The sequence below is a fragment of the Chelmon rostratus genome, chromosome 13 (assembly GCF_017976325.1).
Source record: "Chelmon rostratus isolate fCheRos1 chromosome 13, fCheRos1.pri, whole genome shotgun sequence".
Classification (NCBI taxonomy): Eukaryota; Metazoa; Chordata; class Actinopteri; order Chaetodontiformes; family Chaetodontidae; genus Chelmon; species Chelmon rostratus.
Window position 1 is genome coordinate 1,257,640 of NC_055670.1, and position 25,910 is coordinate 1,283,549.

Genomic DNA, 25,910 nt, shown 5'->3' on the forward strand with positions numbered 1-25,910 from the left:
AGATCTGGAAATCAGCCTCTCCTCTTGTCTGTCTCTCTGCCTGTGTGTGTGTTTGTTTCCTTCCTCCTACCTGTGTGAACGGTGTGCTTGAGCTTTGGTCTTGTGTGTTTATAGTCTGTCCTCGTCTCGATAGTGGAGAGGAGGTCATGTGGTTCAGATATTATATGTTCGGGACACATGAAGTTGCTTGACATCCATCCATTCTTTGTAGCTTTTTTGTAATGTCTGTTCTGTATACATGGCATCTGTTTCATGTCATTCTGTCCTGGGAGTGGGATCTCTCCCGAGTTGCTCCTCCTGAGGCTTCTTCAGTTTTCTTCCTGTTAAAGGGGTTTTTGGGGGAATTTTTCCTCATCTAAATTGATGGTCTAATGACAGTGGATGTCATATGCTTTATAGATTGCAAAGATTTGTGATATTGGTAGTCTATCAGATACAATAGACTTGACTGGACTAGACTGGTGTGTTTAGCAGCCTGCTGCTGCTGCTGGACATGGGCTTGTTGAGAGTGGTGAGAGGGAACCAAAGCAGTAAATGTGTCATAAAAACAAAACAGTGAGCTAAAGGAAAACGCCCTGTAGAGCTGTAGAGTTGGGTGGGGGGGGTTTCTGTGAGGGTCTTAACTTTTTGGAGTGAGCCCTTTCACATTACAGGTGGTCATTTAATTTAGTGTTTTATTGATAATGCAGCTTTATTAAGGCATCATTTTGAATGCAGAATCATGTCTCGTGTTGTTTCTTGTGTTTATGCTTTAACACAGGAAAGGGATTGGAGCTCCTCAGTCCAGCAGAGTCCTGTCAGCACAGTTACTCAACACAGACCAAAAGGGGGCCAGTATTGCTGAGTAAGGGAAACAGTGCACAACACCATCTGTGAGGCTTTTCCAGATGTTAGCTGTCTTCCACGGCTTCGATAATGGGGTACACCACCAAGAACACAGTCTGAGTAGAAATCTGGGCTGTTACTATTAGACCTACTTAGACCTCAGTATTTTTACATTAACAATGGATTAATTGACTATCTACAGTGTGAAATAAATTGCTTGTGCTGACAAACCCACACAGGATAACCCAACTGTTACCCAACCTGGGGCCTGTTGCACAAAAGTAGGATTCAGACATCCAGGTTACGTAATTGAGCCTGGCTCAAGCAATCCAAAACAACAGAGTTCAGGCTTAATTGGTTGCACAAACGCCAAGCCAGGATAAGTAGACACGGATTCATCAAGCCAGGTGAAACCATATTAGCCTTTTAAATGCTGTCCTTGGAAACCACATTCAAATGTTAGGACAATTAATTTTTATTTGCTGCAATATGTTTTTTTTTTTTTTTTTTAGAAGCATAGCCCTGATACCTCAACTTGCAACGTTATATCCCCTTTTCTCAGAATCACAGGTTAATGTGAGAGGGCACACACACACACACACACACACACGTTAAAATTGTCCTGAATAGGTTCCAGATCTGGGAGGAAATGATCTGTACCCTCTTAATTCTCAGTGCGCCTCTCCCATTCAGACCCACACATGGAAAGTCCGTCTCAGACGTAGTCATTTTGAAATACTGTATATTACAACTGCATATGAATAAGAGATTCATCATCATTTCCATGTGTCCTACAACTAAAGAGGGTAAACTAGTGACACAGCTTGGAGTGACTCGTCTGTATCATGATTAAACAACAATAAAAGTACACTAAATTATTTATACTACTGACATAATGTCTGTCATGAGGGCAATAAATCCAAAAAACATTTTAAATGTGCTCAGAAATTGGAAGAAAGGCAGCTTAATGTTGAACAAGCTCATACAAGAGACACTGATTTAAAACTAATCTGACTGATGTCATTGCTTTCAAGTTAATAAGGTTTAAATGGACACAACAACAATAAATGCAAAATGACATTAAGGTTTAAAAATCAAAATTACATAGTGCAGCAAAGGTGCTGGCGTTGCTAGAAGATGTTGTCATATACTGAGAGAGACAACAGTGTGAACAGTGTGAGTGCAATACTTTGACTGCTATCATGGAAAAACTTTAACATGTTGTAATGTGCATGTGTGACTCACACAGTAAGCAACTTTTATAACCCTGACAAGCTGGATTTATGCTTCTGGCTCCATGGCTTCAGTACGGGAGCTGATTTATAGTTAAGCTCAATGGGATCTGACCCGTTATCTGTCTTTACAGATGTGTGTCATCAAGACATGTCATGCTATAATTATATACCTGAAGTAGATTATTTCATTCACCTTGTGACATAGTATCATAGGACAGTTTACCGTTTATAACAACTGAAAAGAAAATCAATGCCATGAAACCATTAATCATGTTTACAGTCTCTTATTCACTGTAATAGTGAAGGCTTATACTGGAAATGGCTTTGCTGGATCATGATACAGGTGAAGGGTTACTGAAATAGAAATTAAAAAATGGTCTTGTCCTCACAATGAGTAAAACATGTAAGAGAAAACACAAAGGCAGTCACACTTCTTGTTGTCTCTGATGGTGTGTCCAAGTTAGTGCATCAGAGGATGTTTTTTTTTAGAAACAGAGATAGTCTGGAGTACCAGTGACAACCAGGAATAGGCTGGGTGGATTCTCCAGGGGTTGGAGAGGATCATGGCATGAGCACACATGAGCTTCAAGCCTGCAAAGTCCAGGTCCTTGGTTCTAAAGAAGGGGAAGGTCACGGACAAATTCCGCTTCAGGCTGGGACAACATCTGATCCCATCAGTCACTGAGAAGCCAGTGAAGAGCCTTGGCAAGGTCTTCAACTGCAGCCTGAATGACTCCATCAAGGCAACCAGTGCTCACCTAGAGGGGTGGACAGTGGACAAGTCTGGGCACCCCAGAAGATTCAAGGCCTGGATATACCAGCATGGAATCCTGCCAAGAATCCTCTGGCCTCTGCTCATCTATGAGGTTCCCATGACTGTGGTTGAAGGTTTCGAGCAAAGAGTTAGCAGCTATCTTCGCAGATGGCTGGGTCTGCCATGCAGCTTGAGTAACATCGGGCTGTATGGGAACACCAAAAAGCTCAGGCTCCCCTTTAGCTCAGTCAGGGAAGAGTTTATCGTGGCACGGGCACAGGATCCAGAGATGCCAAAGTGACAAAGCGCCAAAGCGGAGGCAGTCCAGCAAGCTGAAACTTGGCTGCAGCACAAGGCCATCCTCAGCACAGTGGCACAAGGCAGAGCTGGACTTCGGAGCTTAATATCAAACCCGGTGCGAGTCTGCTAGCAGGAGGGAGAGGCAGAGGCTGGTGCAGAAGCAGGTGCAAGCTTGAGTTGAGGAAGAGCAAACCAGCAGAGCAGTGGCCATGAGGCAGCAAGGTGCCTGGATGAAGTGGGAGCAGGCGATGGAGCAGCGCATCACCTGGAGGGCATCTGATCGGGGATCAAGTTCTTAATCCAAGGGGTCTATGATGTCCCAAGCCCATCTAACCTGTGCACCTGGGGCAAAATACAAACACCTGTATGCCCCCTGTGTTCCGAGGTAGGGACACTGGAACACACCCTAAGCTGCTGCTCCAAGGTGCTGAGTGAGGGCCGTTATCGATGGAGACACGACCAAGACCAATTAACATTAAGCGAGGGGATAAAGGACAGTCGATACGCCCAAGCTACAGCCAAAGCCATCCAGTTCATCAAGGAAGTACAGAAGCCAAAGACAACACCAAAGTACTGCTCGGCTGGTTTGCTCTCCACGGCCAGAGACTAGGCTATGGCAGTTGACCTGGAGAGGCAACTGAAAATTCAGGGGTGGAGGACCAGATGCATGCCAGTGGAGGTGGGCTGTCTGGGATTTGCCAGCCACTCCCTGAGCAAGGCCTACGGCCCAATGGGCATAACAGATGCCAACCAAAAGAGAGCCATGAACAACAATGCAGAGGCTGTGAAGAAAGCGTCCAGATGGCTCTGGTTGAGGAGGGGAGAGTGGTTGGAACATTAGAATGCCACTTGAACACGGGCCGGGGTCTGATCAGCCTCCGTCGGGTTGTCTGGATGAGGATGTCTATTGTGAGACCCGAAACACCCAGTGACTCCAGGATATTTTTTTTTAGAAACAGGTCCGCCATGTAGTGTAGCATAACAAAATAAGGCATTATATTTCATGGGTTAGGGTTAGATGAGACAGAGGACAAATGATCTCATTCAAGTCTATTGTGTGCACACACCCAAATCTACAGTATAAATGTAATCCCTTAACTGTCCCTTACTATGTGGGACTAATTTAAAATTCAGTTTATTTGGGCTCTTAGGGGCAGAACTCCACAACAAGTACAAAATAATGTGCATGTTATCGCCTTTTAAAGTTATGGCTAATGTGTTAGCAAACCATTTCATCCAGCAGACATACATCAGCATTCCTTTGGATTCATGTTTGTGTCCATCTGAGAAAAATGACAGTCCAATATTCACTCTTTTAGCTTTATTTTGGTCTAGTCATAAGAGAAATTTCTCTTCAGCTGCTAAATGCTCCATTAGGTTCACAAGATAGTCGCTAACTGTGTCGGCCTCCTGTTCGCTGCTACAAAGCCGATGTACAAGTGAGTTTATCGATGGGTTTATTGTTCATTGAGGCTTTTTCAGGCTTGTTGAAAACAGCTTCCCGCTGAGCGGAGAATGAGGCTGATGAGAACAGGGAGAGTGAAGCAATAAAGCTGCAGTCAACTCTGTGGTTCCCCTGAACCCTATGAAGTGTTTTCACATCATTTAGCTCACTGTGCTGAGTTTACCATAATCTCATTATAAAACATATAATTGAGTTTTAAGGTAAAACTTAGTTTGTTTTAGTTTGGTCAGTAAAGTCCCAGTGAGTTTGAACTCTTGTGAAATTATCAGCAGTACCAGGAAATTTCTTCAGAATATCCCTGAGCACTGGGGGCAGCATGTGGTCGGTAATTACTGCCCTGAAATGACGTGACATCCTCCCCACATATGTCAAACACGTTTCTGGAGCAGAGCTTGTTTTATTGTTCAGACTCTTCTGTAGAGCATTGCTGTGAACCTCGACATGCATGCCAAATCCAACAGATCCAGATGGGGAAAGGAGAGAGATGCAGAGGATAATAGTGTCTTTGTTTCTGTGCTGAGTTTTCTCTTCCGCTTTAATTCTTACAGCCATACTGACTGACTTAACATCCTGGTACCGGCATGTGTCACACTGGAGCTGCTGGTGGTGTTCCTCACCCTGGTGGTCTGTGACACACACACACTGATGCATGCACACTCATACGTATACAAAAACATCCTTTTCAGCTTCTTCAGAAGCTTTAATGGATACATATATCTTCTTGTTTTACTTTTTTTCCCATAAAATCAACTGAAAAGTTATAAAACACTTGGATAAAAAAGTGTGTGGGTTATAAAAACAATGGTATGAACTTGGTTAAATGAACAGATAGGAAAAGTTACGGGATCATCAGCGTTATTAGGAATTATCTTCTGAGGTTGGTTTTTATGGTTTGGTTGAGATTACTTAGTACCAATTAAAGCCTTTGACAATTTCTAAATCCAGTTTTTTCCTGTAACATTTAAAATCTATACTAAAATAAGCAAGTTTGGAATAAAAAACACAGGTATAACTTATTAAGAGTTTACTACTCAGAACAGGACTGTGTGGATGTGTTTTGCATTGATTTGGATTTGATTGACAATGCTGGTAACCCAAGAAAACAACGACTGTCGTCAGATTCTGATTCAAATGTGGTGAAACCCTGACTGGTGCTCCAGGAGGATGAAACATCTTATCGTTTGAATCAATAAAGGTTGTCCTTTCAGATCATCTTGTGTTCATGTTGGACTATATCACTTATAGTAAGAAGTAGATTTTTTGTAAGGGTCTGCAGATCTGTATTCCTCTCCTGCCCGCTCACCCTCATCATCTTGTCAGCCCCTTTGTATGTGGATCTACAAGACTCGTCTGTTGCACTACTAACAGATTCATCAAACTGCTGCATCAAGCACCTTCGGGATGATGTGAAATGCTGACACTGTACAAGCCAGGCCTTACTCGATCCTTCTAATGTCCTTTGTGCTGAATGGGAGCAAATCTTTGCAGCCAGGGTCCTACATCGAGCTCAAAACCCCAGAAGAGTGGAGGCTGTTATAGCAGCAGATTAACACCCATGTACTTTTGACCATGTAATTTCAACACAACACACATGTCTCAGGGTTTGCTTTTCTTTTCTGTATTTGTGGTATCTTTTTAAAGTTTGGCTCTCAGACACTGTGCTCAAAGCCAAAAGAGTTCAACATTGACTCTCACTGATTGTATAGTGCAACTCACTGAATGCTGCCACCCGTTCATCATTATGGTGTAATAGAATTTACTAATACTGACATAATTTCTTTGTGGGGATGTGCACATTCACCTCCTTTTTTCTCTGTGTCTTGTGTTTCCCCTCTCCCTCTGTCTCCTGTCTGTCAATGTTATGCCCCGGTCGAGGGGAACCTTTAACAAAACATGATATGGTGCTCCCCCAGTCTTCCCACTCCAAGGAAGCCAGCAACATCAACAAGCCAAATTCAAAAAGGAGCAGTTTTATTTGCTTCAGAGGTAGAAATGATCCAACATAAACAAAAACACTCTAAATTACCCTAGCTTCCCTAACCAAAAGAAAAGGTAAATAAATGACAAAGGATAAAACTACCTCCTATAAATGACGAAACAGAACATGAGAACATGAATTAAACAAAAAGGCTTCTCCCTCCTATTACTGCTCAACTCTTACAGGATTTTCACATGTTCACAAGGTTCTGCGTAATATTGCTCTGTATCTAATTTCAAACCAAACATTCACAGCAGTTTCCACCAAACACACTACTTTAGCATTTTACTATGCTACCAAACATGCTGATAAGACAGGGAGGAGGAAGAGTGAAGTTTGCGGACTGTTCAAAACAGGTCATGGATCTGCCCCTTGACCATCGTGACCATCATCATGTGGCGGCAATCAGGCGAGGCAGCCAAGGCAGCCAATCAAGGGACACCACCTGCTCCTCGTTCACTCAGTCATTCATTCATTAGAAAACACACACACCAAGGAGAGAGAGGAAACTGCAACAAACACAGACAAAACTAAAAATGACCCGGGGCCTGTTGCACAAACCAGGATAAGGGATTAAGCCGGGATATGTTGGTTATCCTGGATCAACTTATCCTTGATCAGGTTGCACAAAACTGGGATAGGGGGAAGCGGGATATGTTTTGACATAAGTTACCATGGAGATTTATTCTGTGGAGCTAGCCTGCTCCAGACCAGGCTAAATTCCAAGATCTATTTAATCTCATGCCTTATCTCAGTCAGCAGTTACCATAAATGGAAACCAATATTTATTCCACCTCCCACTACACATTCTTATCACATTCAACAAGACCCACTGTCATTATTTAAACATTTGTGATCATTAATTGCAATCGTATATTATATATACCCACTGAGCAAGCAACGTCTGTGGACATCCAAGACAAATTGATATCATGCCAGGCTGTAATCTGGACGTCCACATCCAAGGAGGAAGTCCTGGCACAGAACAACTTGCACCTGGACTATTTTAAGGTAAGAAGTTAACTTCGCATAACTTTTAACACTCATAGCTGTTTGTAAAACACAAGCGAGCTAGACAGACATTTTATGATGTCCTATTCACTAAAGCAACTTGGAAAAATAACGGTCACTTGTATTTTAGGCGCGTATCCCCAATACACACAGACACATGCAAAAACAAATTCAGGCTACCTGTTAAAAACAAAAGACTCAGTCCACCCCCAACTTGACATCACTTTGTCCGTCTTTTTTTCTGCATTACCTAACTGTATTCTGTATTCAGAATAGCTGAATTTGCACATAACTGATGGGAGCAGTGTGTCCTAGGGGGCGCAGTGGTGGCGACCAGAGCTCTCTCAGATTTGTCGTAGCTTTTTATTTTATTTACACTTTGTTTCAAGTGAGAGAATAAAAGTATTTGACTTATATAAGTGATTTCTTGGAGTGGTCAGTTTGCTGTCAAAGGAATGAACGGTTGCAAAGCTATGATGGTGATCAGTTGAACTACTTTTACAAGCTGTTCTTCCCAGTTACCCAATTTGAATGTTTAACATTTCCAAATGTAAAGTCCTTATCCTCATGCAGTCAGCAAGTCTACTAGATATGCAGTATTTTTTGTCTTTAACACATATTTCATTGACATCTATATGACGTCCAGAAACGACGTAGACAGACTTTCAATCTAGCGCCCCTAAGGACATTCTCTGGATGTCTAGTAATTGCGTATTTAAAATGTAATTTTCATTGTGTCCATATAATGTCTAGTAAGGGAATCTATACTATGTCCAGAAAAGACGTATAAAACCCCCTCATTCTGGCTCCCCTGAGGACGTCTTCTGGCTTTTCAGAGATCATGTCTTTATGCTCAGTGGGTGTATATATATATATATATAAATACACATCATACAGTAAGGTGACATGACATTCCTTTATTGAATAGGATAAATCAAAGCAAGTAATCCATCAGTCCCTTTCAAAAGTGAAGTCACACAGTGCTCTACAAAATAGAAAGCACAGAATCAAAGCATATTATTCATCACAAGAATAAATACACATTCTCAAAGGTCTGTATATAAAACACCCTGCATGTCTGCACACTGAAATAAATGCAGGACAAATCCATACTTAACAAATGAACAGACAAATGTTAGGCCTGTACACACAGTACACAGCACAATAGGCCAAATGAATAGCTATCTGCTATTGCAGGCCATATTCAACTTAAATGTACAGAATGCACTTTAACTGAAATAATTTAAAACATATTGGTCTCTGATCAGCCGACCACTGTTGTCATCCGGGAAGATGGCTGGATCGTCCCAGTCCACGTCTGATGGCACTCTGGGGGCCCTCTCCTTCCTCAGGCAGGCCACATTATGGAGGACAGCACAAGCCACATTAATATCGCATGCTCTGTCTGGACCGACCCTCAGATGGTGCAGACATTGGAAGCGTGCCTTCAGGAGGCCAAAGGTCATCTCGATCTGAGCCCTTGTCCTGGCATGGGCATTGTTATATGCCCGCTGTGCTCCCTGAGGGTCTGCGTAAGGTGTGAGGCAAAAAGGCTCACAGGCATACCCTCAGTCACCCAGCAGCACACCAGAGTTTTGTGTTGTTTGTGTTACAGTCAGCATATAGTGTGCACTGAAGGTAAAACTCACCTCCCGCTCAAGTATTTTTATTTCGAGGTCCAATTTTCTGAGTGTCTTCCTTTTGAGTTCAGATTGCAATGAGAGGTCTTCAATCTGTTTTTTTTTTTTATTATATTCAGTGTCCAGATCTGCCAGTTTTATTTGTATGATGAGAATGCACTTCCATTAATACTCACTATGTTGCACGGCTGGCTTTCACCCTGTACAGCATCTGGGTCCTGTGACAGACATGACATTTTGTGTGGGCACCAGATGATGACTTCTCACCATTGTAGACTGAATGAGTACTTACTGTTCTGCAGGATGTTCTTGTACTTGATCTTGACTTGCTGCCAAGTTCGTTTGGGCCCAGTCATGTTTAATCTGAAAATAATACATTAAATTAAAAAATGAACAAAGGACACACACACACACATAATGAATGCAACAACAGAGGAGCATGAGGAGCAAATACGGAGCTGCATTAACATGATTTCACTCACATCTGCAGTCAATTTCACTGGCAGTTCCAGCTGTTTCATAATCAGAATACAACTACGTTTTTGGGGATGTTAATAAACTATTTGGATTGTAATTGTGATGGTTTCAGTGGAGTAGTGAGTGTGTCTTTGTGCAATACTTTGCCACGCTTTCTCTCGTTGTTTTATGGTAGTGGCGGTGTTTCCTTTTTTTTAATTTGGTCTTTCACCTCTTTATATGCGTCCATAATTATCTCCTGCTCCAACGGGGAAAAGTTTGCTGCACGAGATGCCATGGTGAATCCGTGAATCTGTGATTGATTGCGGGCCCTATTTGAGGAGCTGTGTGCTGCAACTTATCCAGGATTGGTTTCACCTGGCTTGATGAATCCGTGTCTACTTATCCTGGCTTGGCGTTTGTGCAACCAATTAAGCCTGAACTCTGTTGTTTTGGATTGGTTGAGCCAGGCTCAGTAACTTATCCTGGATGTCTGAATCCTACTTTTGTGCAACAGGCCCCAGGTTGGGCTCAGCCTCCTCCCCACCTGAGCGCAGCTGCACTCAATCATGCAATCAAGACTCACCTACTGCGACAGTGTAGATAGAAGCACCAGCTCTCCACTCAGTATTCGTCAAATCATCAGTATAATCAATCAAGTATTTTTGAACTCTTTTTCCTTGCCTGCCTTCCTGATCCTTGTCTTTGTTTGTGCTGAGGTGCCTGCCTTTACCTGTTTCTGTCCATGCACTGTTTGTCTGCGTCCTTGGAAGAAGGCTTGTCTGGTCCACTCCTCCCCAAGCCTTGTCCAGTGTCTGGAAACCCGTTGACTCCACTTGTTGCTTCTGTGATCAGTCATCATTTAAGACTTTTCAACCTACATTGCTCTCCTGTCCTTTGTAAGTGTGCTATTTTGGGTCCTGTAATCTGCTAAACTAAACACTTTTGACTCTATCAATGTTCTTCTTTTGGGAGGTACCATATTGTCAGGAACTGCCCTTCAAAAGTGATCTCTACTTTATTTTGTACAATTCTCAGGAGTTTGAAAAAAAAAGTGGGGAATGTTAAGGTATGCAGACTGCTTTCAAATCCAGTGTGTAAAAAGGCTTTAGCCAGTGGATCTACCAAGGAATCCTTCAAAATGATTTCCTCCTGTTGTGCAGACCACCAGCAGCCTGGGTGTCGCCCAGTGCTGCTTGACAATGTGCTGAACCGTACTTTGCAGTTATGGGAGACTTCCATCAGCAACATGAGTCAGGATACTGTCAAGACAACCTCGCCGCTATTACAATGTGTCCTCCGCCATGACTGCTGGCACTCTGAAGTGCTGGAGCAGCTGATGGCGCCTCCTGGTGTTCACAGATTGAACTGAAAATCCAGAGTCTGGTTATTCTCATGCAGGAATATCTCCTTTGGAGACTCTAAGACAGTTGTAGCTCAGCTCCCATGTAAATGTTGTCAGAGTTAAAGGAAATGTCTTTACAACTACCATACTGATACGAAACACACTGAAGATCAGTATGGCAACACAGAATTCACTCTTATTGTCCCAAGCAAGCCTACTGGCAACTTGCAAGTGTTTGATATAATTAACAAGTCAAACATTCCTTGTCCACTTGTCTGCTCTTACGCCAGTGCACTGTTTCTCTAAAGAGCCCAAAAGATTGTGAAGGTAAATGCATGAGCTCCACTGACATCTTTTCATTCACTAGATGGCAGCAGAAGGCAGGATACTGGAGAGCAATCAGGCTTCTCATGAACAACAAGTCAGCAGGTCAAATATTGGCATGAATACACTCTATTTATACACATAGGTAAAATAGCCAGAAATATATGGACATCCAGACATTACACGCCATCTGATTTAACATCACATCTGAAGGATATGGACTGTAACCGGCTGTTGTAACAGTTTCTGGTTTCAGGCCTTCCACCAGACAGACAGAAGAGCACTAGCGAGGTCGGCCAAGGCCCGGCTCACAGTGGACTAACAAGATCTTTTTATGCCTAGCTTTGTGCACGGGAATTATTGTCATGTTGAAACAGGAAAGTCTTCCTCACACTTGCCATTGTGTAAAATAGAATTGTAATTGTACTTTGTGTTTCCTTTATTTTGTCCACTCCCTGTGAATCACTGATTTCTTTGAGATCAGATTTAAGATAAAGCTTCTTGATGGCTAAAAAATATATTCTATCAAACTAAACTGAACACTGAAAACACTGCAGCTATGGTAGTGTTTTTGTCCACCACATGTATTTCACAGCAAACACATCAGATTGACTGATGGCATTCACCAACAGGAGGTCAAAGGTCAAAGCACTGCGACTCTGTGACAATGTTGTTTCACACGGTTCATAGAGCTTTTGTGAAGCGCACAGCCTGAATGTGAGAGCAGGCATGCAAAGTGCCGAGCACATCAGTGTCGTGTTCATGAAAGCATGCTGACTCAGAGAGGATGAGTGACAGCTGAACTGCTGTCACACACACCGGGCTTCATGTGAAAAGCTCTCATTCCTTGAAACATCTCTGCATTCAGACCTGGGAATTGAGTTTACATCACAAAGAGGTTAGGGCTCCACAGAAAACAGACTGGCAGTTCCCTTTCCCCACTCTCGATGTGAAGACTGTGATACATTAGCCCGATTATTTCTGACAGGCATGTTTAGAGGCTGTGGATTTATACTGTGCATTTCAAGCCCAGAGGTGCATCATACAGTTAGCAAGAGTGGATTAAAACTCTGGAATAGTTGTGGAAGAAGTATTCAGATCTTTTACGTAAGAGGTTTTTCACTACATCAACAGCATACTCTGTGTGCTGGTGATAAACTGGGATTAAAGAGTGTTATTGAATTAAGTATTTAGTTAAATATCTGTTGAAACAAAATAGGTGATGAAAACAAAGGTATTTTCACTCAACTACTGTACATCAGTACAATTTTGAGGTGCTGGTACTTTGCATGGATTTTTTGATTTTGAGAGACTTTCTACTCTTTACTTCATTCCAGAAAGAAAATCATCAAAATCCACTGATTTTATCTGACAGCTGTGATTACAAGCTACGTGTTATTGTATGTTGTATTTGGAGAGAGGGTGGAGCTGTGGAGGATTCACTTGCCAAGGCTCCATCCTGACCTGACTGGGATCCTGAGGACATGCTGTGGTGACAACTTGTCAACAACAAGGTAGCCGTGCCCAGTGAGTGCTGGTGAGTAACAGACTGTGAGTGGAACTTTGTCAGTATAACTGCTTGTTCACAAGAAAACTCCACAGGCCACCTTTAATACTAAAAACATCAGTAAAATGTTAAATACTTGAACTTAAACTGTAGTGGAGCATTTTACCATTGTGATATTTGTATTTTTAGGCTATTTGAAGTGCCACTATATATATTTCCCTCATCTTCCTCAACAAACAAGTTGTATTCTTAAGCAATTAAACAAAGCTTTTTCAGTTGATTGACTCTGGGGTTTGCTGCTCCTCTCTAGATCTGGTAGGACTGCTAGTTAAGCTATTAGCAAACTGGATATTCCTGTGTTTCTGACAATACAGAGTCAGTCTGCCAACTCTATGAGTCTTCTGTATTCTAGCTACTGTTACACTACCCTGTAGCATTTACCATTATGCTGTAATTGCCTCTCTTTCTCACAGTGTCCACTGGTCAGCAAAGGTGAAGTGAAAACTAAGCTCCATTACCATATTGATCCCAAAGCTGTCAGTGATGACTCACAATTCTTGAATTTCCGCTGCAAACAGCTAATGAGAGTACAGCTACACAGCACGTGGTGTGGTGTGACCTCAAGTAGCAGAGCGTTTGGGTCAGAAGACCAGAAAAAGAGAAATGATGCTGAAAATGCTGGGTGTATAGAAAATAAAGCAGAAGGGAACTTATTTAAAGAGGGAAGAAACCAAATAAAGGAACTGAAATAAAAGCATTTAAAAGTAAAAAAAACAAAAAACAACATCTCCAGCAGAAAAGCTTTTCTTAGACGGGTGTGAAGTAGAGAAGAGAAGGAGAACATATAGCCTCAGCTGCCCGTCCATACAGCATGCACAGGAAGAAGCAAGCAAGCACCAGGACACACACACACACACACACACACACACACACACACACACACACACACATTGATGTACATATTTACAGTTGTTGTGTACATATTCACAAATCTCTATACACATTTTGTACATCTACATGTACATTAGCACATTCATCCAGTCCCTCAACATTAACACAAATCCAAGTACACATGCATTGATTCAGATAGAATAATGCTAATTGAGAGGTATGATGCTTCAAAATATCATATAAGAAATAAGTGACTGCATATGTAATAATAGGGGAGTTTTGCAAAAGCTTCAGTATCATAATTATCATCATATCTGGGAGGGGTCTAACCAGGGAGGTGTAAATTACAGCATCAGAGGACACATTAGACCAGCCTTCCTGTCTGTGTCACACATCAAACATGTAATAGCATGGCTAGTGGTAAAAACAGATGGTTTCCTGAACTTAAGAGTGTGCATACACACACACACACACACACACACACACACACACACACACACACACACACACACACAGGCAGAGTCGTGTGTGATGTTTAAAATTAGAGCTCAGACTTTAATGTACCCTTTGTAAATATGTAATGCACGACTGAGCCAAACACAACGCACTCACTGGCTTTGGAGATAATGAGATTTATTGTTCTTGCTCTGTGTACAGTATTACATAAACGTGTAGTGGTGCGAGTCCATTTGTGGACTGTTCATCCATGTGAAAATGTTCACAATTGTACAGAGAGCGCTATACTACAGATTTATGTTTGAGCTGAAAGAGGTGTGGGTGAGTTTTAGTAAACTGTGCCAAGGCACACAGCCAAGCCAAGTCAAAACTCCAAACTGAAAAAAAAAATCAGTTCATTTGGCACTGTATGTACATACATACCCATGTACACACACTCTTTCCACTCAAACACACGCTTACACATACAAACTCCAAATCCCTGCCACTTTTACTGTACAACCATCCCAAAAAAGACCACAGAGCACCCTTCGTTGTCACCCAGGCTCAACCCCTCCAGCATTTCTCACTGTCAGACTTCCCTGTGACAGCTCATACTCCACCTCTTCCTGTGGGAACTGTAACGGTAGATTTATAACTCTGGACACAATCCTTTGAGGTGTCTCAAAGTTTCCACCCACTCCCAGTGCAGACAGGGTGGACAAACTGTCACAAGGACTTTCTCATGTAGCAGCCAGTCATATCGTATGCCCAGATCTACTGTACATTAACTCCAAGTACCACACGTGTCTGTATTCCAAGAAAGAGGTGATGTACTCTGCATCTCTACTGATCCTGAACGAAACAAATCTACTTTATCAGGAGAATGTTTTAAGGCAGTCACCACAGTGCTGGATATACAGTGTTATCATGTGACGTTGCCTCTGATTGTGAGGTGTTGTTAAGGGGTCAGAGACTCTTACAGTCAACAGATCCAACCAAAATACCAAAACCAACAATCAACTGATCCAACTAGCAAGTATTGCTTGTGTATCCAAAGCTTGATAAAGGTCACTCCTCTGTGTTGTTGTTGGAAAATGAGCCACATGTTGCAGTGCAACTAACCATTATTTTCATTCCATTATTTCTACAGTATTTTCATTGTTAATTTGGTCAATTATTTTTTAAAATATAGTAAAAGAAAAATGCCTGTCACAGTTTCCTAATGCCCTAGGTGACATCTTCAGATTGCTTGTTTTGTCTGACAAAAACCCCCAAAATATTCAATTTACAATGAATGAAAACAGGGAAAAGCAGCCAATCCTAACAATGACCACTGAAGCTGGAGAGAGCTGATGACTCTGAGGAAAAAACAAAAAGAAAAGACATAAACATACTACAAGGAGCTTTTACCTGGTTATGAAATGTACGTAATACTGATGCCTCTATACGACCTACATAAGCAAACAAGGCCATACATAGTGGTTGTTCATGTCTGTCAGTGGATTGGATTCCCTGCGGAATCAGACCAAACCATTTATGCGACGTAGGCTGAAAGAGCCTATGTTTATATTTACCCAGGCTGACTTGTAGTAAGCAACACGATAGCACTTCAATTTTCTTTTCAATTTTATTTTTCGACATTCTGTGGTTATGGCTGATACTGGGTCAGGATCAGCAAAGAGGGAGAAAAAAGAAAAAAAATAAATGGTACAGGATTCAAAACTGATTGTAAGTTGGCTCTCTTAGACACACATGTAACATGGGGAATGTTGATAGCTTTAGCTTTATTACTGAGCAACCCAATCTGTTCTAGGCTAACATACAGCCTTGGTATATAAATGGTACTAAAACTTTGTTTCCCCATCTTCATATTGTAGTTATTAGTCATACATAGCCACGACCAGATACGTTATTTCATCACTGTGCATCCAGCAAACAGCTGTGTTTCAAAAAGAAAAATGCTTTCACTCACTTCCAAAACAAATGTGCACGCTAGCCAGATCAAGCTCTTTACAACACGAGGCGGAGGAAACACTCCTGCTTCTGTCCACAGCGGCTGCCAAAACCAACACAAGATGAAAGTTCTTAACGATTAATCCATTATCAAAATAGTTGCAGGCCAATTTTCTGTCAATTTACAATCAAGTAAACAACAGTTTACTGCAAGCTCCAAATGTGTATTAATGCACTGCTGAAAATAGTCCCCAACAAATTCATTCTTCCTATTCAAGTAATGTTTGCTAATAACCTCTGTGCCCAGTGGCTTTAGGAAACTGCTGAATATCTTAGAAAAATGAAACTTTGTATTGAAGAAGTTGTTGGTTTTGGTCTTTTCATGAGATTTGTTAATAGAAAAGACAGAGAGAGCAACACCGGCCTGATCTTTTAAGGGTTCAGAAGCTGGGTACCCTGCAATTCAGATTAAGAGAAGGGAGTGCAATTGAGCATATAATAACACACACACACACACACACACACACACACGTATACACAACACAAAAGGAAATGTAACCCTTTACGAGACTTGATTCTTAACATTCTCTGTGCAAAATGAAGGTAAGAAGTCTATTGCTTAGTAAATGTTAGTAGTACCACAAGATCATCATGGCCACCGTCAGAAACATGTGCTTTCTAATAATCCTGTAAATTTGAAGTTATGTACTGCGGAGTGATATTCAAACAGTTCAGAGTCCTGTTGGGTGCAAAGTTTACTAAAAAAGGCATTTTTTGTGTTTTTTAAAAATATACAAAGATAAACCAACGTCCTGCCTGCTCTGTACAAAGACTGAATGTGTGTTTCATGTGGTGGGAGTTAAGGTTTTCATGAGAGAGTTTATTTATATTGTGGAACTGCAGACAAACTCTACTCTCTCTTCCTCTCTCTCTAAACAAGCCCGAGGAGTTCATGCGTTGCTCCTCCCTCGACCGCCGCCGCTGTCACTGAAACACACAGATGAAGAAAAAAAAAAAAAAGTCCCATCACGCTCTGTGCTAGGCTTGAATCCCCGCCGTAAAGATGAAATGGTCACAGATTCCCCCTTGGACACAGTCGAGTTCATTTCACTTCTGCTTTCAGATGTGACCCATGCAGAGGGATGAGCGTTCAGTCCGCCGTCCGCCTCGGCCCGTCCTCCAGGGATCTGTTTGTTGGACCGGTCCTGCCGCCCCCTGTGCAGAGGGATCAGTGGACCCCTCCGTTGTAAGACTTCCCATACATGTTGAAATCTGTTTCCACAAAATGTGTTGAGACAGGCTGCTTGTACAGAGGGTTGGAGGCCTGTGGATGAGAGATCCAACAGAAAGGTACAAGGTAAGGCAGCTGTAGATGAGAGCTGTGAACTTCAGTTGACAAAGTTCAGGGTTCTAATACACGGGTTCTGCTCATGTCCCCATTATATATATATTATATATATATATATATAATGTCCACCAGAGAGCACAGAGCAAAGTTGGTGATTGTTGTTTTATTTTAGTTTTATTTCACTTCTGTCGAGTTTGAATAAAGTGTGTTTTGAGTTCACAAGGCAAAAAGCTCGTCTTAGATTCTGAAAAAGAGAGAGACTTGAATGCAGAAGGTGAACGGCTATGTTTTTCTGTTTAATAAGGAAAATAACTGTGTCATATTGTGATTTAGTTATTACACTAAAAAAAGCTAAGAGAGCTTGTGGAAGGGAGCGAACTGGCAGCTGGCATACATCTCCCAGCTGAAACTACGGGAGGAGCCCTGAGGCCTTTACTATCAGACTCAGCACCCCTGGATGTACAAAGTGGTATTATGAGACAGGGCTGCAGCTAGCTGGCTAGCAAACTAACTTCTGTAGAGATCTTTGCAACAGATGTCTGACATAACGTCTAAACTGTTATTTCTTTACCTTCTGCTGATCATTTTAGTTAATTTCTGAATATTTTAATTAAAATACTTACATCACTTTAACTCTTAACATTGGCGCCAGCCTGAAAATCCCATATGGCTTGGGCCTTAATTACTACGACGTTGTAACACGTTGTTTTGTTTCAGCATTTTTAGCAGGCTTAGTGGCTCGGGGAAATGGTGCTGGCATTTCCTCTCTCACTATTTATGCAAGAAGGCACTGATTCAAGTCTACGGTCACTTTGGAAGCTGTAATTTGTGGTGTCATTCGACTACAGGCCTCATATTTTTGCTTGACATTTTTGGCTATTATGCAGTTTGGTGCCAGTAGATACAATAAACTATACCAAAACAAAATTTTACAGGCGAAGGGGACCATCCTTACCATCTCGTATCGGGCTCGTGAGCGCGCACTCTGGAAACGTGCAAACTCTTGCCGGTCATGAATGGTGATGACCAACTTCCAGGCAGCGAGCAGTATTACTCCCACCAGCAGGATGCTGCCAACCACTGCAAGCAGCACCATCAGAGCATCTGGGCCACCACCACACTCTGAGACGGGAAAAAGCAAATGTGGTTAGACACTGAGGGTGACACTTTTATAGAGGCCCAAAAACCAGAGCAAGCAGCGCTCTGACACTTCGGCTTTTCCCTGACCTGACATTGGCTTTGCCCGTCTGTTTTGTGTTTTGGTGCCCAGTGTGGAGCACATGGAGGAGAGAGGTTCATTGAAATGAGGCATGGCAAAGCAAGTTGTCGCTGCATGTGTATGTGTACATACACACTCTATTCCGTTAAAATAAGGCCCCCAATTTTAATGACAAGTGAGTGAATGAGCAGATCATAATTTCAGAATACGACTTTTTAAATAGTGTTCCTGGATCTAAACAATCTCACAAAGAAATGATGGTCAAAACTATTAAAGTATGCCACAAGTGAGAATACATAGGAATTATCCTTTACTGCTGTTTTGTGTATGGAATTATGAGTGCTAATCTTTAAAGTGCATTACACAGTTTACACTGAATCACCAAATGCAAGAACACAGCACACAGAAATATTTAAAATTCAAACATTTCACATGAATCTGTGGTTGACATTTGGCCAGTAAGTTGTGCAGAGCTGGTTGTAGTTAGTCAAAGAAGTCTGAGTCTATGCTACGACGTGACAGGCTCACAGTTAGCAGCCAACATGGAAAAGGTCAGCTCATGAACAAAGACTGTAGAATCTTTAGAAGTTGTGGTGGAGATCCTTGTTCCTTTATGCAGCATAGATACAATCTAAAAGCATTTGGTTCTTTGCAGCGGTCAAATTCTGACTTACAAACCAGCGTGGTTAAAAGGAAGAAATACCTAATTGTTGTTATTTGGAGCACTGACCTGGCTCTTTTAAAGCTGTGAGGATGGATAGTCCGCTGGCGTGCTCAGAATATGTGAACTTCATGAGACAATCGTTGTCTGTCTTGTAGAGACAAAGCACAGCGCCGGGGTCCTCCGTTTCTGAAAGAGACAGCAGGAGAGACCTGAGTTTCAATCAGGTCAAAAAGAGTTTTTCTCCAGTATTAATCCCACGTTAGAACAGTCAAGGACATTTCTTTAAACAGCTTTTCCCACCAAAGGACTCAGTCAAACAGAAGCAGATGGAGAATAGGCAAGGAAATAAACCAGAATCTCTGTTCTATCTAAACAAAATGAACACGCTGAGAAACAAAAACAAGCTCCTGAACAACGTGTCGCTTGATTAAACTTGTGCTGGTGTATCTGTGTGTAGTGAAGTAGTAAGGATGGTGAACGATGAATTTCCCAGAGGGGGGTTCATGAAGGAATAATCACTTGTATTGACTTCCTTTTTTCAACCACCATTAAGCTTCTCTGCTCTTCGTTCATTTCCGTAAGAAACTCTTCTCGTTGGACATGGATCGATCTACACTTAATGTTTGGCTTCAGGTTCAGGAAGAAAGAGAAAGAAGGGGGAAAAGATGAGGTACAATTGAAGAGAAATGTCATGGTGAGGGAATTACAGAAAACATTTGTCAGCAATCCTCACATAGCCTGAATTTCTTTGCTGTGAAATCACAACTGATTGAGAAGCTGATACTCTGTCTCATATTCTCGTTTTCAGTCAATCTTCATCACACAAAAAGACTCAAAAGCTCATGAGGGAGGGTGAGGTCACGCTGCCCTGGTCCAACCCTCCCTCTGCTCGCCCCCCCCCCCATCAGCCTCTCCTCCTCTATTTCATGCACAAAGTATCTGGAATGTACATGTGGAGTCCATTAAGGCCAGTCAGATGGCTGAACGAGCGGGGAATGCTATGAAACACGTCAGATCTGGGCCAGGGCCACGCTGGGCATGGAATGCTCTTATAATAGGCTCTAAAACTAAACACACGAGCATCAGTGTCCTCTCTCTCCTCTGTGCAATGCCATGCAGCACAGCGGTGGATCGAAGGCCATAAATCACTGTGCATTTATTAATACATTCCTAAACATCTCTCTGCTGGTTTCCTCCAGGCTGGAGGGATGTAAAAAGAAAGCTTTATGGAAAGGAGCACTGAGAGTGAACACAGTGAAGTCAGTCTGCACAGTCAGACCTCAAACTTTTCAAAATGACACATGCAGAGGCCCTCCTTTGTAGCAGGTACAGGTTTGTTTAGTGGGTGGATTCTCCCTGAAGAGAGGGCAGGGCAGAGGAGTCTTTTGAAGGATTTTATACTTGAATGGATTGAACTCTTTGAACCAAATGCGGGGGTGGCTGTTGTTTCCTGCAGGGTAGAGTGAAGGTGTCCGTGGAGCAGACCGACACCTGCCACATAATAATATAAACATCAGGAAAAGACTGACGAGTGCTTACTGGTGTGCTTTCCTTACTAATCATAGAGGCGTGTGAGGCTTTAATCATGAAACGATGGAAGCAGTGAAGCCCCAGCCGACCACAGAGAGCCTGCAGCCATGCTGGTGGCTCTGTGAGGCCCTCACTACATCTAAAAATGTTTTTCTCTTAACTATCCATTATCAAGCCGACAATGTTGTAGGAGCACAATGGCAAAGGGCTTTTTTAACAAACAGACAGTATTTCCTGTTCAGTGGGCACTGAGGCATTCTTACATTATCCACAACAGGACAAGGCTCCTGTCCAGCAGTCAGCCAGCTTGGTTTCACACCAGCTGTTTTCACAGATAGTCTGTCAGATTCTCTGGACACATTATATTACATGCACTTGCTAGATGCTAATGTCCAAAGTGACTTTATCATAACTATGTGTACAATTTTTCAGTGTCTGGCTCAAGGACACGTCAGTGCATGGACAAAAGGAGCTCTGAGATCTAATCACCAACCTTCTGAACTTTTACGGTACAATGTCCATGTTTATGTGCCGTTAATTTAATTCTACTCAGCAGCAACCAGCGTCTTCTTGAATGTTGTTCTTTGCTTCCAGTTTACCGTGTTCCAAATTATTATGCAAGTGACATATCAGTAGGATTTGAATGCACTTATGCTCAGACCACATGTACACAGGTTCATTCTCCAAAAAAAAAAAAAAAAAAAAACATCCACACAGGAACTGTTTAAAAAAAATTTCCCCCTTTTTTTCCCTCACTTTTATTGAAATATTTTTTACCAAAGTTCTTAGACTGGAGTAAAATTCATGAATTAAACTTTACTACTACTACTCCTACTACTACTTTTTTATACTTGAGTATAATATTTTGGTACTCTTGGCACCTCAGGTAACATCTCACCTCGTAACACATTTAGCCATTTTTAGTACCAACTGTTTAAATACACCTATTCTTGGTAGGACAATGCTTAAGCATGGTGTTAAGCAGTTGGGTTTGTATGTACTTTATCACATCAGAGGTGTTAAATGTGTCACATTAGAATCACAGGACAACTCACTGTACTTTGGCAGGGCCCCACAATAACAGCATGAAAAGGCTAATAAAAAGTGACAGTGGAGGAGGTACGTAATGTGAAAAGTGAAACTGTTGCAGATGTCACAGATGTGAATACTTTCCTCTGCCAGCCAGCTGGTCTGTGTGTGCCTGTAGTATCTGCATGTGTGTGTATGGGGGTGTTTACTCACTGAGGGTCTCCACGGTGATGATTTCATCTTTGCACAGGCGCTGGCAAGTCTGGTTGTCTGCGAGCCGTCCCGAATTGAAAAGCCGGCACTCGATACACTCTCTGAAGGAGAGAAGTATAATTTACATTTAAATCTACAAAGGGCCTCTAAGCTAAGAAGCACTCAGAGAGCACACATCTACACAAGGCCTGCGCAGCCTCTTGAATTTATTATTTTAATGCTGTTTATTATTTTACTCTGGGTACATCAGCTGTCACAAATGTCCCACTGCGCTCCTTTAAACACTGGAAGTTTCTCTGCAGCAAACTGTAAGCAACTGAACAGCGGGTGACAAACCAAATGAACTGCAGCCAGTGATTCCAATTACTGATGTTTGAGTGAGCATCAGTTAGACTGAAACAGTCACTTTGGGTTTCAGCAATATATTAAAGATGCATCAAGTGTGTAAAACCCTGAATTTGAAATTCATTATTGGTACAGGTGTGGTCTTTTATTTTGTCCACCCCATTACATCAATGAAGTTAGGCTAAATAACAGAAATACTTCTCTGTATAATATAACACAGTTACTGTACAGCACCTTAAACTGCAGCCTCCAAATCATCATACAGTTGAATCAGCACCTCCAAAACAAAAACCTGAACATTTCAACCTTCAGGTCGGAGTTACAGCAGGACTGTTGTATCAGACTGCATTTGTTTTAGCTATGTGTACTACCTAATAAACTAGAAACTGAGTGCATATAATCCTGTAGATCACCATATAAAATAAAAGTATCTTTCTAATTCAAATTTCAACCAGCTTCTCTCATTTTACTGCAGGCAGTGCACTGTGCCACCACATTGTGTACGGAAAAAAAATATATCCGAAAATGTAACATTGACTTGAGCTTGGCATTGGCACATGCAGGTGAATAAAACATTAAAGGGAGCAAGTACACACACGCAAAAGGGTGGCAAAAGGGTCCAGGGTGAAAGGTTGTTCCATAAAGACTGCCACTGCCTTGGAAAACTGGAGCCATGTGTATGTGAGGAGGCCTGTTGAGAGGGCACAGCAGCTACTCTGTCCTCACAGAGGACTATTCTCTTTATTAGACATCTGATGACCATATAACGCCAGGCTCAAAGAGGCTGAGCTGCCACACGGCGTGATGCAAGTTCAAAAGACGGGCCAACAGTTTCATTTGTTCGGGTCACAAATGGAATGAGAGTTATCTGGACAACTCTCTCATGACTTCTTCATCAAAGCTTAGATGAGTCCAGAGCTGAGTGAGTTATGTGCTGGTTTTAGACTTCATGCGTTTGATGGTTTGACCTTTTCCCTGCTCGGCTCACTGCTTCTCATCACTGAAGCAGATTTCTGAGGCTGCACCTTGTTTCAGTTTTCCACCTTCCTTCTCACACAATGAACGTCCTCCATTAAATGATAAAAGCATCACAGAAACACATGTGATGAAGCCCAATAGGCTGTTCCACAATTCTGAATCCACTGGTGTTGTGAAGAGCTCATTACAGTGTGGTTTGTTCCTAACGCAGACTTTACCTTTTAGTGCCGCAGGCATCAGGGCAGGTGGGGCATTTTTCACACGCATCTCCAAAGGCCCCTGGCTCAGTACACTGACAGCGGCCGCACACACAGTGGCCTCGCCCGCTGCACATCTTCCCATCATCTGAAATGCAGGACGACGTCTCTGTGGAGCAGTTACAGTTGTCGCCAATGTAACCGGCGTGGCATTTACACTCCCCGCAGTGGCATTCTCCATGACCTGGACAAGAGAGGAACAACAAGGGAGTCAGCAACGGTTTTTCTACGGGACAGTTATAATACACAGCTGCTGTAATAAGGTAGATCTGATCTGATACTGTGTTTCTGTGATACCATCTTCAAACAGTCAAAACAGAGAAAAATACTTTGAAACACATATGAAACACACACTTTGTGCAACTTGCCACAGAAAAAATGAGCAACATGTAATAATGCTAGTAGTCAATCCCATACCAGCTGAGGGCGGCTGCCTGATGTTGGCAGCTATGTGGATTTTTTTTATAATGATGGGATAAAAAAATAAAAAGGCAGAATGCTTACTAAGGCTGGAGTTAGAATTAGAAGACTCAACACCACAAGCCTGATAAAACGCAAGAATTGTGTAAAAGAACACACTACAATGGACTAAAGTGTGTGGACACTAACAGCTCTACAGGGATTTGGCTGCAAGGATTTGCTCCAATTCAGCCACAAGAGCTTTAGGGGGGGTCCAACACTGGTCAGCAGTTAAGATTTCAATTAATCCTAAAGGTGTTGGATGGGGTTGAAGTCAGGGCTCTGGGTAACATAAATTAAAGTCTTCCATATTGAACTGGGAAAACTATTTTTATGGACCTCTCCTTGAGCACAGAAGAATACAGTAGCACACAACTGTCTGAAAATATCATTATATGCTGTAGCAATAACATTTACTTTGCTCAGCAGCAAAACCCGACAGCAATGTCTCTTGGAGACATTCAGAAATCATGACCCAGTTACTCTAGATAATCCACAGACCTTTTGTTGTGAGCAGTTTCATGTAGGAACCATTTCCTTTCCACCAAACCACACCCACCAACCGTATCACTGTGCAGAAGGAAGCGTGTATCTCCTGACCTAACACTAACACCCTAATCTTAATCTGACATGGTTACCTTGTGGACATTAATTATAGCAACTGATACTGTTAGCTAATAGGAGGGCACAAGCCTGTCGTCCATGAGTGGATGCACACTTCCCTCTGCACAGTGATAGGGTTGTCTCTGTCACCTTTTAGGCGACACAAGCCAAGTGCCATCTGGCTCCACTGTATTTAAGAGAATGCCGACATCTCCAGAGCCTTTTTCTCCAGAACTCAGGCAAGTCACCCCAAAACAGTCTACTAGACTGATAAACAGCACTAGTAAAACAATTGCTTGATTATGGGGTGAACTTCTCTTCAAAAAAAAACAAAAAAAAAACAAAAAAAAAAAAACAGTTGGACATAAAATAATCAAGCTCACAGTTTCCTCTGCCTGAGAGAATAATCTAAACCTCCTTTGCAATTGTGAACAATTGGAGCAGCTGGAGGTTTACAGAGCTGACCGAATCCACATCTACTACCAGCACTGAGCAAACTGCCCCTATTGTACCATACACTGGAGTAAATTGAACAGGAGGCAAGCCTCTGGGAGTGAGCTGTGTCCCATGGGGTCATGTTGCAGCTCTGATTCGTCTTGGTCGTCTTCGTGACCACTCTCCCTCAGCTGCATGCTGCTCTAAGACAAGAGGAATCCTTGACGGGAGGGGGACAGCAGCTGTAATCAGGGAAGCATTATTTTACAAGCCTATTTCACGCTAGTTGTTCCAAGACCCTCCACAAAGACCACATTCATTGAGCTTCTGTCTGAGATGGATGAGGAGTGGACAGAAAAGAGATGGCCACACTTTATCAAGACAGGCTGCAGGCAGGTCAAATCCAAGACGTCATGGTCTGTATCAGAAGACAAGTGCAGACCAACAGCAGGAAAACATCAGTACTGTGGGGCATCTACAAAGCTTTGGTGATGATCCTGTAGTGGCTAACAGTCTTTACAGAACTCTCTGCTGGATCTGAGCTGTGGTAAGAAGCAGCATGTGGTTTCATCATGGAGCCTGGAACCCCCCAATCCCTTGTCTCTGGTTTCGGTGTCTTAATTGTAAGGATCTGCTGCTTTCTTTGTGCTTTGTGATAACCCAAATACCGTTGGCTTTTGGACGGTTGGCTGGACAAAACAAGCTATT

At 42.3% G+C, this 25,910-nt stretch overlaps 1 protein-coding gene and 1 pseudogene across 1 annotated transcript in view; one reads left to right on the top strand and one right to left on the bottom strand.

Annotated features, from left to right (window-relative positions):
* Positions 1-915: 915 nt before the first annotated feature.
* Positions 916-3,955, top strand: LOC121616258 (annotated as a pseudogene).
* A 10,403-nt stretch (positions 3,956-14,358) lies between these two features.
* itgb5 (integrin, beta 5) overlaps positions 14,359-25,910 on the bottom strand; it is a 40,823-nt gene continuing 29,271 nt past the window's right edge. Inside the window, exons 12-16 of the mRNA XM_041950720.1 lie at positions 23,667-23,889; positions 22,126-22,226; positions 19,420-19,539; positions 18,426-18,592; positions 14,359-17,446 (exon numbers count right to left, since the gene is read on the bottom strand). Coding sequence (XP_041806654.1) covers positions 17,351-17,446; positions 18,426-18,592; positions 19,420-19,539; positions 22,126-22,226; positions 23,667-23,889 — 707 coding nt within the window. The 3' untranslated portion in view covers positions 14,359-17,350. The remainder of the gene's footprint in view (positions 17,447-18,425; positions 18,593-19,419; positions 19,540-22,125; positions 22,227-23,666; positions 23,890-25,910) is intronic.